This window comes from Hyaena hyaena, unplaced genomic scaffold, assembly GCF_003009895.1.
Source record: "Hyaena hyaena isolate Hyena2069 unplaced genomic scaffold, ASM300989v1 scaffold_18, whole genome shotgun sequence".
Lineage (NCBI taxonomy): Eukaryota > Metazoa > Chordata > Mammalia > Carnivora > Hyaenidae > Hyaena > Hyaena hyaena.
Window position 1 is genome coordinate 1,500,086 of NW_024080649.1, and position 13,853 is coordinate 1,513,938.

Here is a 13,853-nt window from a genome sequence, read left to right on the forward strand (position 1 = left end):
ACGGAAACTTTCTTCTTAGCAAATTTTTAAGGTGTAATACAGTATTATAAACTGGGAATTCAGGGTGCCTGGCTGGCTCAGTCAGTAGAGGATACAACTTGATCTCGGGGTTGTAAATCGGGCTCAACGTTGGGTGTAGAGATTACTTAAAAATAGTCTTTAAAAATAATTAACTATGGGAATTATGCTGTACAGTAGATCTCTAGAACTTACTCATCTTTGGTTCATTTATGTTTTATTCTTTATTTTTTTATGTTACTTAGGTATTTAGGTTTGACTCTGTCCCTGCCAACCCTCATAAAGAATTCTGTCCCTCAGTCTTCCCTTCCTCAGCTCCTAATTTCTGTCCCATCTGGCTTATATTATACCCTATTCTGTAAATGACTCTTCCTAAGATCACCAAGAACACCACATTGTTGAAAGTGGGGAGCGCTCTACTTCCCATGTTTCTTGATCTCTTAAGAGTGTTCTTCATAGTGGACTGTGCCGTCCTACTTAAAACACTTTCTTCCCTTGGCCTCTGTGGCACTATAGCTTGTTGGCTGTCTTCTGACTATTCCTTCTCAGCCTTTTCTTGTTTTAACCCCATTTTCTCCCACTAGCTTTACCTGTTAGATAATTTTTTATAAGTTTGTTTGTTTATTTTGAGTGAGAACCAGCAGGGGAGGGGTGGGGGAGGTGCACAGAAGATCCAAACCAGGCTCTGTGCTGACAGCAAGAGAGTCTGATGTGGAGCTTGTACCCACGAACCATGAGATCATGACCTGAGCCAAAGTCAGATGCTCAACCAACTGAACCACCCAGGTACCCCTTACTTATTATATTTCTTAAAGCATGGCCCATACTCTTCTTTTTCATTCTTTTTGCCTTAGTGATTTCATCAGCTCCCCTGGTCTAACTCAGATCCTAACAACTCCAGTTCATACTCTAAATCTTCCTTTGAGCTAGGCTTATCTAGCCCTTGCCATCTCTGTCCCTACTTTGATATCGTTAGCATCTCAGATTTAACATACCTAGAACTGTAGGTCTGAAACCCACTGACCTTTCCCCAAAACAAAGGGCTTCAGCTATTTTTCCACTGTTTCTTGTCTCAGTAAATGGTTCTACCACCTACTTGATTTTTGAAGCCAGAAATCTGGAAGTGGTCTCTGACACCCACCTTCTTCCTTGCTCTGTATTTGGTTACTAAATCCTGTTGATTCCACTTCTTGAGTCTCTCATCAGTTTTCCCTGCTCCTTCCAAGCCACCATCTTCTCTCACCCGTCTCTTTTCTTTTAATTCATTTTCAGCATAGCAGCCAGAATAATTATTTTAAGAAGTAGAAAAAAATGTTGTTTGTGTTTTCACAAGTTAGACTGGGCTTTGTGTTTTGTTTTCAGGTGTCCACTTGCGAAAGCAGCATTCCTATATTGAGCAAGGCAAGAAATGTCGATACTGCGATGCTGTGTTTCATGAGCGCTATGCCCTCATCCAGCATCAGAAGTCACACAAGAACGAGAAGCGCTTTAAGTGTGATCAGTGTGATTACGCTTGCAGACAGGTAGAGACCTTCATAGTTAGGAAGCAATTGATTCCCCTTCAGTGTCAGGTTTTATCAGAGGGTTTTTATATTCCTGATATGGTGGCTATTTTTAAGGATGGTGTTTTCAGACTGATTTATGAGGAATGTCACCAAAGATTTTACTCCTCGATATTATCATCTCCGTCCCTAGTTGATGTTTTATTCAGTCATAACTTACCTCCCCCTCAAGCCAAGTACTGGCTGCTTTCTCAGAACTGGGGAATTAAGTCCAGGACTTGAGAAAAGGGAAGAATTTGTTCCTGGGGCCTATTGCTTGGGGGTGATCAAAACAAGCAGCCCAGCAGGGGGGAGTATATCCATACTAGAATTTGTGGAAGCAGTTTTACACCCCAGGAAAGGTAACTTTATCCTCTGGATGGGCAGTTTTCAGCCTAAGATCCTTCCAAGAGAAAGGCCTGTCAACTACATGCATGTAGGTTGTGGCTAGTGTACCAGCCCTGTGACAGGCTCTGAGGCCTCTCCCCACCCCACTCCCCTTCTTGCAGGAGAGGCACATGATCATGCACAAGCGCACCCACACCGGGGAGAAGCCTTATGCCTGCAGCCACTGCGACAAGACCTTCCGCCAGAAACAACTCCTTGACATGCACTTCAAACGTTATCATGACCCCAACTTTGTCCCTGCGGCCTTTGTCTGTTCTAAGTGTGGGAAAACATTTACACGCCGGGTAAGAGTCAGAACTTTACTTCCCTTGTCGTGGTTCTTAATACCATGTTCTTGATTTTCCACTGAGGTTATAAGCACAGAGATGCCTTGTCATTTGGAAAGGGTCTTCATCCCCACCTCGAGGTTCTCTATACATGTGTGTACCCTTCTGCTGAAGCGGAACTCCGTATTGATTAGGTCTGTCCTGGATCTTCCCTTAGGGCCATGTAAGTCAGCTCTGCACAGGACGGGAGCTGATCTGATCCTCCCATGTTCCTCTTGTCTGCAGGCTGCTGAGCCCCTGTTCAGAGGATGCAGCTTCCTCTTCTGAGGGACTTCTTTTCTCTCTCTTTCCCTCCCTTCCTTTCCCCTCTCTCTCTCCCCCTCCAGAGGGAGGCCATTTCCCTTGAACAAGGAGAGCATGTTCAGGATGTGCTTGTTAGCACATAACTAGAACATTTGGACTTAATATGGTTACCTCAGATCTTTATTTATTAAACAAAAATAAGAGAACAACTAGTTCTGATACTAGCTTTTTTAGTAATGTGAATGAAGGTTTTGTTTCTTTTGTTAGAATACCATGGCAAGACATGCTGATAATTGTGCTGGTCCAGATGGCGTAGAAGGAGAAAACGGAGGGGAAACAAAGAAGAGTAAACGTGGAAGAAAAAGAAAGATGCGTTCTAAAAAAGAAGACTCCTCTGACAGTGGTGAGTACCTTGTTTCTTGATTTAGTTACATGTATAGATTTTGGTGCCCAGTTGCCAGTACATTTATGTAGGATGTGCTGGGATATAGAGATAGGCCAATCACTCTTACTTTCTGTAACCTCCAGTTTTCCTAATGTGTATATGGTTGTGTGTGTGTGGTTTGTCTGTCTGTGTTTATTTTTTGAGAGAGAGAGAGCGCATGCACTGGGATGGGGCAGAGAGAGGAGAGTGAAAATCCCAAGCAGACTCCACACTGTCAGTGCAGAACCTGATGCGGGGCTTGATCCCATGAAACTTGAGATCATGACCTGAGCTGAAACCAAAAGCAGATGTTTAACCAACTGAGCCACCCAGGCACCCCTAATGTGTATATTTTTACAGCAGCAGTTAGTATGTTTCTGGGGCAATTTTTTTTTTCTCCTAGTATTCCATTGCTTGATAATGTCTTATATGTTATGTGTTCAGTTAAAGCCAAAGCAAAATTAGTATCTCAACTCGGTTTACTCAGATTAGTGATATTCTAAGGCCCGCAGAGTTCTTTTCTATGTTCATAACTTTTACATTTAGGAAGCTGGTCTAGATTTGAGCAATGAATCTAATGGACGTGAAGAAGGTTGCTTAAGCATCTTGACCAACTTCTGGTTTGACTGCCTGTGTCAGCCTAGCCTTGAGATGTGTTGATCAAATCCATGAAGGTCAGCCTTTCACTTCCTACCTTAATCTCTCCATTTTAAAATGTAACACTTTGCCTATTTTCCTATCCGTTGATGCTTTCTGGGGTGTTTTTGCCTTTCTAGTCATGAAATCCGAGTGTTCTGGTATGGTTTTGAGGTGCTAGACTCATGAAGCGGGAGGGAGAACAAGAGCATCGATACCATAGGAATCAACATTTGATTGTACATACTTGTTCATGGTGGTAGGCTCTGTAATGTGGATGCTTGGGCTCTTGGCCAAGTAGTTGAGAAAGCACATCTGTGACTAAAGATTTAAGCTTTTTATGGTAAAAAATGTTTGTAAAGGGGCTTTGTTTTGGGGAATGCACTTCCCCAGAAGCCATATCGGACTGGAAGGATTATAGATGGTGCCTTATGTGCTTCTAAGGCTCCTCATTTTGTCTTTTGCATGCTTGTTAGAAGTATGGGGAACAGGGGTGCCTGGGTGGCTCAGTCAGTTAAGCATCAGACTCTTGGTTTTGGCTCAGGTCGTGATCTCACAGTTTGTGACTTCAAATGCCACATCAGGCTCCACATTGACAGTGCAGAGCCTGCTTGGGATTCTCTCTCTGCCCCTTCCCTACTCACATGTACACACATACATGTGCTCTCAAACTGTAGGAAAAAAAGCTTTCATAATAATGGGGAGGGATTGAAAGTTTTGAAAATTGAACATATTTGAGAACTTCAGTGTCTATTGATTTTATTTAAGACTTGCTCATGAAAGTACTAGGTTTTTTTATATTTAGATCTGTAACAAGGTCCTTTTTAGTTTCTGTGTATTTCATATATTTTAAGAAAGCCTTTACTTTTCTGTTTAGAACTTTAACTTTTTCTGAGACATTATTCATCCAGTAAGCATAAGAGTAATTTATTTTTTGCTGCCTTTTCTGGAAAATCTATTTTAAGCATAATCTTTGTCACTGGGTTGTAAGTAAACATGCCTCCTTTAAAATGTCGTTTTCTTTGATCTTTATAAAAGCACACCACCAGGGCACCTGGGTGGCTCAGTGAGTTAAGCGTCCGGCTTTGGCTCAGGTTGTGATCTCACGATTCATGGGTTTGAGCCCTACATCAGGCTGTGCTGACAGCTCAGAGCCTGGAGCCTGAATTCTGTGTGTGTGTCTCTCTCTTTGCCCTTCCCCTTCTCGCACTCTGTCTGTCTCTCTCACTCTCCCAAAATAAATAAACATTTAAAAATTTTTTAATTTTTAAATAAAAGCACACCACCCTTAGGGCACCTGGGCAGCTCAGTCAGTTGAGCATCCAACTCTTGATTTTGGCTCAGGTCTTGATCTCACAGTTTTTGAGTTTGACCCTGGCATCAGGTTCTACATTGACTGTGCGGGGATTTTCTCTGCCTCTCCCTCTCCCTCTTCCCCTCCTCTGCTCATTCTCTCTCTCTCTCTCTCTCTCTCTCTCAGAAATAAACATTGGGGCACCTGGGTGGCTCAGTCAGTTAGGTGTCGGACTTTGGCCTAGGTCATAATCTCGACTGTTCTTGAGTTCGAGCCTCATATTGGGCTTTGTGCTGACAGCTCAGAGCCTGGAGCCTGCTTCAGATTCTGTGTCTCCCCCTCTCTCTGTCCCTCCCCCACTCACGCTCTGTCTCTCAAAAATAAACATTAAAAAAATGTATAAATAAATAAATTTTTTTTTTAAAAAACCCCACACCACTCGTTACGGAGAATCTTTTTGGGACCCTTTTGTCTGGCTAAGAAATGAATGAGTGTACTATTGGGAGAAGCCAGAGAGAGTCACAGGCCCCAAGTGCCACCAGAGATCCACAGGTAACCTTGAGCTCAGGGATCTCTGTAAGTGCTTCTACTTGCAGAGCCTCCTTCTGCCACAGACATTGGCCCTTAGCCTTCTTGCTCATGTGCAGCAACATCAGCCTCGCTCCCTAATTATGTTTCACCAGAGCGTCTTTCAGCTAAAGACTTCACTGATGGTTCCTAATAGGTTTCTGCCATTCCTCCTTTGGCTTCTGGACTGCTGGCCTATAGAGCACAGTTTGGGTCTGGGCCTTGTATCCAGTATTTTTTTATACCCCCAGAAATTCAGGCTTTCCATCCCATTGCTGACCAAGGCCACACAGTCGTATTTGTCCTCTCCTAGAAGTTCTGCATGCAGAGATTGACCAGCAGAGTCTACTGCTATTTTCAAGGCTTTTTGCCAAAGTCTCTCCAAGCCAATAAGCCTTTGACCCTATTAACCTTCTTTCTGTGCTTTTCTCCCCCAATTCTGACTGAATTTGTTTGGTTTTCTAGGCATTTTGCCAGCTTAGGCAATAGGGGGCTTGAATAAGTTCAACAGGGAAGCATCTAGTTCTTGACACACTGCCATATACCAACGTATTCCCCACATTTTCACTTGGGATTTTCACTTAGAATTTGACAAGTAAGGCATTTTTGTCCTAAAGATAAAGCATTTACTCTTAGATTTCTAAATTCAAATGTCTGGTCCCAGAGGTAGACTGCATAACCTGTGCTTCTCAGAGGAAGGCGGGGAGGGCACTCTCTGTGCTGTGGTGAGCAAGGAGGGGCAGCAGAACAGCCCCAGACAGGGGCCAGAGGTTGAATTCTGCCTGCTACAGTTTGGCCATGGCCTACAAATCACTTGGCGTCTCACTTTTTCTATAAAATGAGGGTAACCCCTCTTATTAAATGAAGTAATGAAGCCTGAATGGAATAATGGAGAATTTTAAAACTGTGATGCATGGTGTAAACAAGAGCTGTGTCTGTGCCATCAAGTGTAAGTTACAGAGCATGGTCACATGTGTTGTTAGCTCAGTCCTTTTGATCCTCAGATCACTAGCAAGTAGGTTGGGGGTGCTTTAGAGATTATACAAGGAAATTGGGGTTCACTGTGGTCATTGTCCCAGGTCACACACCTAGTAAGCTATGTAGGATTCAAAGCCATGTCATCAGGCTCCTTGTCAGTATTCTTTCTACAAAAGTCCCCTCTCCTTTTATGTGATAATGGCATTAGGGAGAAAATTAGAGAGTTAAAAATGACCCATTGAATCTGACATAGCTGGGACTGAAGTCCAAAAGCTTGGCTTAAAAAAAACAACAACAAACAATAATACTCCTAAAAGAACTCTTCACTGCTTATCCTAGTAATAGGACATCATAATGCAGTAGGAAGTTATGTCTTGCTCTCTGACGCATGCACGCACATACACACATCCCTTCCTCCCACTCAGAGATGAGCAGGAGCACATCTTCAAGAGTGTGTCTCAGGCTTAGTGTCCTGCTTTACCCTTGTATAATAGTTAAAGGGAACGTGTGTTTTCAGCTTAAACACTGTGGGTTTTTTGTATATCTGCCATGTGATGGAGTTGCCTCTTAAAAATTTGAGACTCAGTATTCGGATGTCTACAGCTAAAAGAAAAATATCCAGTCCACATAAAGTATGAATAATAGTCTTCAAGCTGATTTGCTTATTAATTCTACCACAGTACCAGTTTACTCTGTCAGTGTTGATAGCAAAAATTCTAGCAAAAGCATTTTTAAATGGACTTCTATTGATGAAAAGAAATACATAACTAGGCATAACAGAGTATGTGATTATGTGTGTGTCATATTTTTCTCCACCATACTTCTCCTTGCCCCACCACCTGTTATTCCTGATTTCGTGAGAAGAAAATGCTGAGCCAGACCTGGATGACAATGAGGATGAGGAGGAGCCTGCTGTGGAAATTGAACCCGAGCCAGAGCCTCAGCCTGTGACCCCAGCCCCACCACCTGCCAAGAAGCGGAGAGGACGCCCCCCTGGCAGAACCAACCAGCCCAAACAGACCCAGCGTAAGTTACTTGTCTCAGCTCAGTAGGCCGGCAGCCTCTCCCAGCATGCGGAGGAGCCAGATGGGTCCTTGTTTTAGGGGGAGATGGGAGCTAAGCCATGAGAACAATAAGGTCACACCACGAACAAACTGTCAGGAAGGAGTTTTTTAGTTTTTACTGGGTAACACCTGAGGAAGATGCTAGAGGCCTCTTCTGCGTCAGTGAGAAGTCCAGAGTAGAAAAGAACTTGTGTACTACAAGATGGGTGCTGCTAGTGTGGGAGGGGCTGCGAGACCATCACGGTGACGGATAGCTGGCAGAATTGATGTGGCGATGAATATAAAAGAACCAAGTTTTAAAGGACAGAGGGATAAAGCGATTTCTGTGCTGAGATTGTTCCTCCCAAGAAATTCAGGCCTTTGGATTCAAGTGTTCACTTTCTGAGAGGACACAGAGGAGGTATTCAGCCTGTACCCCACACCACGAATGGCAGTGGGCAGCAGTCCTGTATTGGACACAGCCCTTGTGACAGTAGGCTCTGGGGGAACTCGAGTCTCTGTTCTCCATTGTCTGGATATCCTGAAACCTGGTGGGGGTTTTTTCCTTAACAAATGCAAGATTTAATTTGTTTTTTTAACGGACTTCCTGAACCCCACATACAGAAAAGCACGGGGTTGGTTAACTATAGATCCTGGGAGCTCGCTTACCCATCCTTGAGTGAGAAAACTGGTGGAGGGCCCTAGGTGTGGGAGACTTCCCGAATCTGAAATGGCATGTTCTCGCTAGAGGCGGGTCACCTCTAACACACAGTGTCCTACATCACACAGTGTGAAGTGTTCTTCGTCATGTGCTTACTGCATCTTTTGCCTATCTCTCACTGGTGTAAAGCTCAACTTTATGACATGAAGGAAAACTAAGGCTTTTAATATGTAATTTGGGAGGCATGTAAAGATAGATGTCTGCGTTTTGTTGCTTGATGGTTTCTTGAGTGTTGGGGCTTTATTTAGGGCTTTATGAATGGCCACATTTTAGGTCATTAAGCCTTTTTTTTTTTTTTTTTAATTGGCTTTCTCTGGGTTCTTACTGAGGCCTTCCGGCATTGCTGACCTCCATTTAGCGTCAAGTCGGAAAGGACCCTTGCAATTCTCAGGGGCTTTAATGGAGCATTTGTTTTGTTCATGCTCTTTCTTGCCAGCAACAGCCATCATCCAGGTGGAAGACCAGAATACAGGTGCAATTGAGAACATTATAGTTGAAGTCAAAAAAGAGCCAGATGCCGAGCCCGTGGAAGGGGAGGAAGAGGAGGCCCAGCCAGCCGCCACAGACGCCCCCAACGGAGACCTCACGCCTGAGATGATCCTCAGCATGATGGACCGGTGATGGCAGGGCCTTGCTCATCGCCAGGACTGCTCTGGGCTGTGTTTAAACGGCCTGCATCTTAATTTTTCTCCCTTCTTTCTTCTTTTGGCTTTGGGAAAAGCATCATTTTACACCATTTTACCAAACATACTGAGAACTAAAACTTCAAGGATGATGTTAGAAAAATGTGATTTAACTAGAACTTGCTGTTTGATGTTAGCAAATCATGGAATGTTCTGAGTCTCCGAGGGTTTACTGTGAAGTGCTGAGGACAGTGTTGATGCCTGACTGGTTTTCTTAGACGGAAACAGAGACATTGAACCCTCTCTCTTGCTATGGTAAACCACTCCAGAACGGTCACCGGGTTTCCCAGAGTTCTAGGTCTTCTTCCCAGGAGAGTTTTTAATTGTAAATGCAGACTTGGGAAGGACTTACACTTTTAAACTGGTTTTTGCTTCTGCTTCTCCCTGACTCCCTTTGCTCGGAGCCAGCTGCACACCAGTAGTACGGCATGCTGCGGTCAGTTTCTGTCCTGAAGGCTTTGCCTCTTTCTTGGCAGAGTTTCTGGTATGGTCAAGCTTGTAAATAACTTTTTTTACATTTTAATCTTTTCCATTAATTAAGAGGTTGAAAAGAAGTGCAGTGTAAGAAAACCCAGCATTTTAATTACTTGCAAATTAAGTTACCACAGACTCTGTAGTGTGTAAATGTTGAGAAGGAATTGGATCACAATCATGTAGCAGAAAGGCACCCGGACTGCTGCCGCTAGTGATGGACACCCACATGGAAGATCGGATTTCCAGCCCATGGAGCCAGCATTTGAACCTTGTACAATTAACTTTCAGTTATGATTTCCCATCTACATTTTCTTTGCTCTGTTTGTAGCTGAATTTTGTGTTTTACAACTCCTCTGTTAAAGCAGAAGGATGATTATGAGTGGGTCACAGCAGCCCCTAAAAGCTGGGCCAGAAAATTTCACTAGGTCAAGTAATTTAAACTTTGGATCTGGAAAAAATAATAATAATGTGAAACAAAACCAACTAAAAAGTGATTCTTGCACATGAACTGTCACATGTTTAAAATGTGTTTTTAGAGAGCCTCAGTCTTGCTGATTTCAAACACTTTTTTCTTCTGTGTATTGCTTTTAAAAGAGCCATCAGTTAGCTATCAGACTCTAGGTTGATGCATTTTGTACTTAGCTGTACTGTGTGATATTTTTCATTATTTTAGGACACCAACATGAGACCTGTAATAAAATATGTAATGGGGTTGAAAGCTGGGGAGGAGGATCTACTGCTGTACAGCTAATAAATCATAACGGATTAACAAGTGCTCCAGATACTCCATCATGTGTGATCTCTGCCTGCTGGGGCCCCCACAGGGTCCACGTGCGTGGCCTCAGGCGTTGCAGGCCTCTTCACCTTTCAGAGGCAAGCTCTGCTCTACAGGATGGCCACTTCCTCCCTAGCACTTAGGAGATGATCTTGGCAAGTGGTTGGATTGAGTGCATCCTGCCACAGGTTTTAACTCCCCAAAGGTGTGTGTGTGAGTGGCAAGGTGTGGATGGACTGATCGACCTTAGGAGTGGGTTCCTGTGGCAGAGGGATAACCTCAGGTGTTAGAGAAGGGGCTCATGGGAAGTTCTGTGCTCTGGATCTCAGCTCACTGAGGGCTGGGCTCACTTGAGCTCTGTCAAGTACAGGACAACAGAAGCTGGGCCCAGTTTGCTCTAGAGAAGTTCATTTGGGAGGGGAGATGCCTATAGTCGTCAGGCTGCAGGGAGAGAGACTCAGATGGTATAGCTCGTTAAGCACTGCAGGAGACAGGATGGAAAGGAAGTCAGAATAGGAAGTTGATGCATTAGTGAAATATCATCTTGGTGCTGCTGGCCATTTCTGGTTAGATGGCTTTGGCAAGCCCGTTTTAGGTAAAAGCTTCAGCCAATAATTACTGGGCTTTTAAACCAGAATTCCAAATTAGCGGTTTTCAGTGAGAAGGAAAAAAGTTGAGATGTGTGTGGCCTTTGGCTGCTTGTACCGTCTCCGTAGACCAGTCTCCCAGGAAAACCGGTATCCGAGGCCTCAAGACTCTGAACCATGCTCCTTGGATCAAAAGTTGTCAGAATACTGGGTCTCTATCATGCGTGGGCCAGTCCTCGTGGGAGCCAGAGTACCCTCTTCCAGAATTGTCCCAGTGGCCATATAATTTTCTAAAGTTTTGGTGTTTATGACAAAATCTCTGCAGAACAGTGAGGACTTTATCTGTATTTTCAGCATAGCTTTTTCTCATTGTGTGCATTCAAGTCGAAAGTGTGAAAGTTGAAAGTACGTTTGGGATGGAAAGGGGGCAAAAAAAGTCACATTCTGATGGAATAGAAGCTGAAAAGTGATAACTCATTGCATAGCCTGTGATGTATCTTGTGCAAGTCCATTATATACATAGAGCCTTATATTTAAAACATAAATAGGGGCACCTGGGTGGGTCAGTTAAACTTGCAACTTCAGTTCAGGTAGTGATTTCATGGTTTGAGAGTTTGAGCCTGTCAGGCTCTGAGATGACAGCTCAGAGTCTGCTTCAGATTCTCTGTCTTCCTCTCTCTGCCCTGCCCTGCTTGCTCTCGCTCAAAAATAAACATTTAAAAATATTTTTTTATATTTATATATAAACATTAAAGTACAGAAGCCAATTCTCAACAGTTAGTTCTCACCAGAGAACTTTCAATGGGGAAGTTCTCTGACCTGTCTGCTCTTCCCCACTGTTAAGCCAATAGCAAGTACTGGAGTAAAAATATTCTCTTTCTACACCTGGGCTGGCACCACCACTCCGCCTGCCCCCCCCCCCCCCCCCCTGCTGCCCAGCAAGCACCTGAGTTCTCTTGCCTTTGGTCAGGACTGAGGGGTTTTTTTGTTGTTAACGTTGTTGTTTAACCATTTATTTATTTTGGAGCTAGTGCAAGCAGGGGTGGGGCAGAGTAAGAGGAACAGAGGCTCTGAAGCGAGCTCTGCGCTGATTGATAGGCTGACACCAATGAGCCCAATATGGGGCTCAAACTCATGAACCATGAGATCATGACCTGAACCGACGTCAGAAACAACCCACTGAGCCACCCAGGTGCCCCAGGATCTAGCCTTTTAAAACCATCTGAAGGGATGGGGCGCCTGGGTGGCTTAGTCGGTTAAGCGTCCGACTTTCGCTTAGGTCATGATCTCGCGGTTCGTGGATTCGAGCCCCGCGTCGGGCTCTGTGCTGACTGCCAGCTCAGAGCCTGGAGTCTGTTTCCGTCTGTGACTTCCTCTCTCTCTGACCCTCCCCTGCTCACGCTGTCTCTCTCTCTCTCCTAGAAATAAATTAAAAAAAAAAAACAAAAAACAAAACATCTGAAGGGAGCCTTGTGGCAAGCCTGGGGGTGCAGCCCGGTCCAGCCTCATCCTGTGCTGCTGGAGCAGGTGGGGCTTATGCTTCCTTGTGAGCTTTAGCATTTCCTGAGCGCCCACGGAGTGTCACACCATCTAGAACACAGACAAGCTGAAGGGCCTTTCCCCCACTCCCTGAGTCACTCAACATGTTGGGAGCTGAGTCCCATGTGTTCACTTCTTTCCTAATAGCGTGGTAGTTTTGTCACTGCCGCCCTGACCACCAGCAGTTACGGAGGTATGTGGCTATTCTGGCACCCCTGCCCTGATCTCCATGCTATTTTTGGTTTCCTCTCAGCAGCCCATGCCCACCCCAACAGCACTTATCAGATGGGTAGGTGCCACCAGTTTGTTGCTGGCCTCAAGAGTCTCCTTTGGCAGACATTCTCTCTTGTATTTCTTATCCTAGTCTATTCTAAACAGAGAAGTCCCACTGAGGTGGGTCTTCTATTATGGAGCCCTGGGGTTGCCATGGCAGACCTGGCAGATGTATTCACTGAATGCCAGGCACTGTTGTGAGCACTTAAAAAGCATTTAATCCTTATACCAACACTTCAAGGTAAGTTAATAGCTCCAGCTTATGAAACAGGAACTGGAAGTCCAAAAAGGTTAAGTAACTTAGTGTGGAACGCTGGAAAGAATTGGAGTCAGGACTTAAAAATTCAGGCAGTCAGCCTTTAGAAGCAGCATTCTTGTACCACTTGGCCATGTTAAGTGCAAGAGACCTACTGAGTTCTCACCCTAAGGCAGCTTGTGGGTTCTATGTGGTCTTAAAAGGTCTTAAAAGATCCTAGATCTTAACCCAAACTCTTCCTTCAAACTGGGAGATGGCAGAGTAGGACTATCCCTTGCCTCTTTGCAGAAACTCAGCACCGTCTGCTGAGTCTTCCCATCAACCCTAGTCAGCCCTGTGCTTTCACACCAAAGGCCTTTTGCTTGAGGGTAGGCTTTGCCTAAGCTGCTACTGTTCAGTTTCTACTGCCACTTTGTCTCCACCTTTGGTAGAGATGAGATTTTGTCAGGTGAGGGGGGTGGAGTGGGGGTGGGATGATCAGGTGACTGGAGATGTTTCCACTTATCTCCAAGCCCTGAAGTGGGGAGGTATAGCTAAATGGGAATGAAACCAAGGGACCCCTGCTCGGGGTCCCTCATCTACTTTCAAGATGATTTCTTTCATCTCTGCCTGTGGGCAGGACAGAGAGTTGTTCCTAGTAAGTGAAGTTTAATTGGATTGTAATGGAAGAAAAAAATTATTTTCCTGTGAATTAGGTCCCTGGTCTTTCATAGGGCAGCATGCTTCTGGTTAGCAGGACCTCACGCCATGACTTACTAACTCCTCCCTGCCCTGGAGACACTAGCTTTTCTTTCCTTCAGTGGTTTCCCCCTCCCTAAACTCTAGCAGAGGGGAGGGCGCGGGGGAAGGAGAGAACGCAGACATATAAGAGGACTTCCATGTGCCTAGCCTTTGCTCACCCCTGCCTGAAGTCCTTGGGGTTCAGGCTGCCTCATGAAGGTACTCCCCACCTTCCAGCCCAAACCTAATGAAAGCTGGGGACCCTGCACTCTAGAGAAGGTTATCTGAGCCCATCTGGCATTTTTCTGTTAGTGGATCTCGGGGGCGCCTGGCTCGCTCAGTCAGTA

At 44.8% G+C, this 13,853-nt stretch overlaps 1 protein-coding gene across 3 annotated transcripts in view; it reads left to right on the top strand.

The window, feature by feature from the left end:
• CTCF (CCCTC-binding factor) overlaps positions 1-10,140 on the top strand; it is a 48,009-nt gene extending 37,869 nt beyond the window's left edge. For 2 of the 3 annotated variants that reach the window (XM_039222048.1, XM_039222054.1), the window contains 5 exons: positions 1,381-1,541; positions 2,069-2,251; positions 2,804-2,939; positions 7,300-7,461; positions 8,636-10,140. In XM_039222048.1, the coding sequence (XP_039077979.1) occupies positions 1,381-1,541; positions 2,069-2,251; positions 2,804-2,939; positions 7,300-7,461; positions 8,636-8,820 (827 nt within the window). In that variant the 3' untranslated portion in view covers positions 8,821-10,140. The remainder of the gene's footprint in view (positions 1-1,380; positions 1,542-2,068; positions 2,252-2,803; positions 2,940-7,299; positions 7,462-8,635) is intronic. The other variant, XM_039222060.1, reaches the window with a different exon arrangement.
• Positions 10,141-13,853: the final 3,713 nt, after the last annotated feature.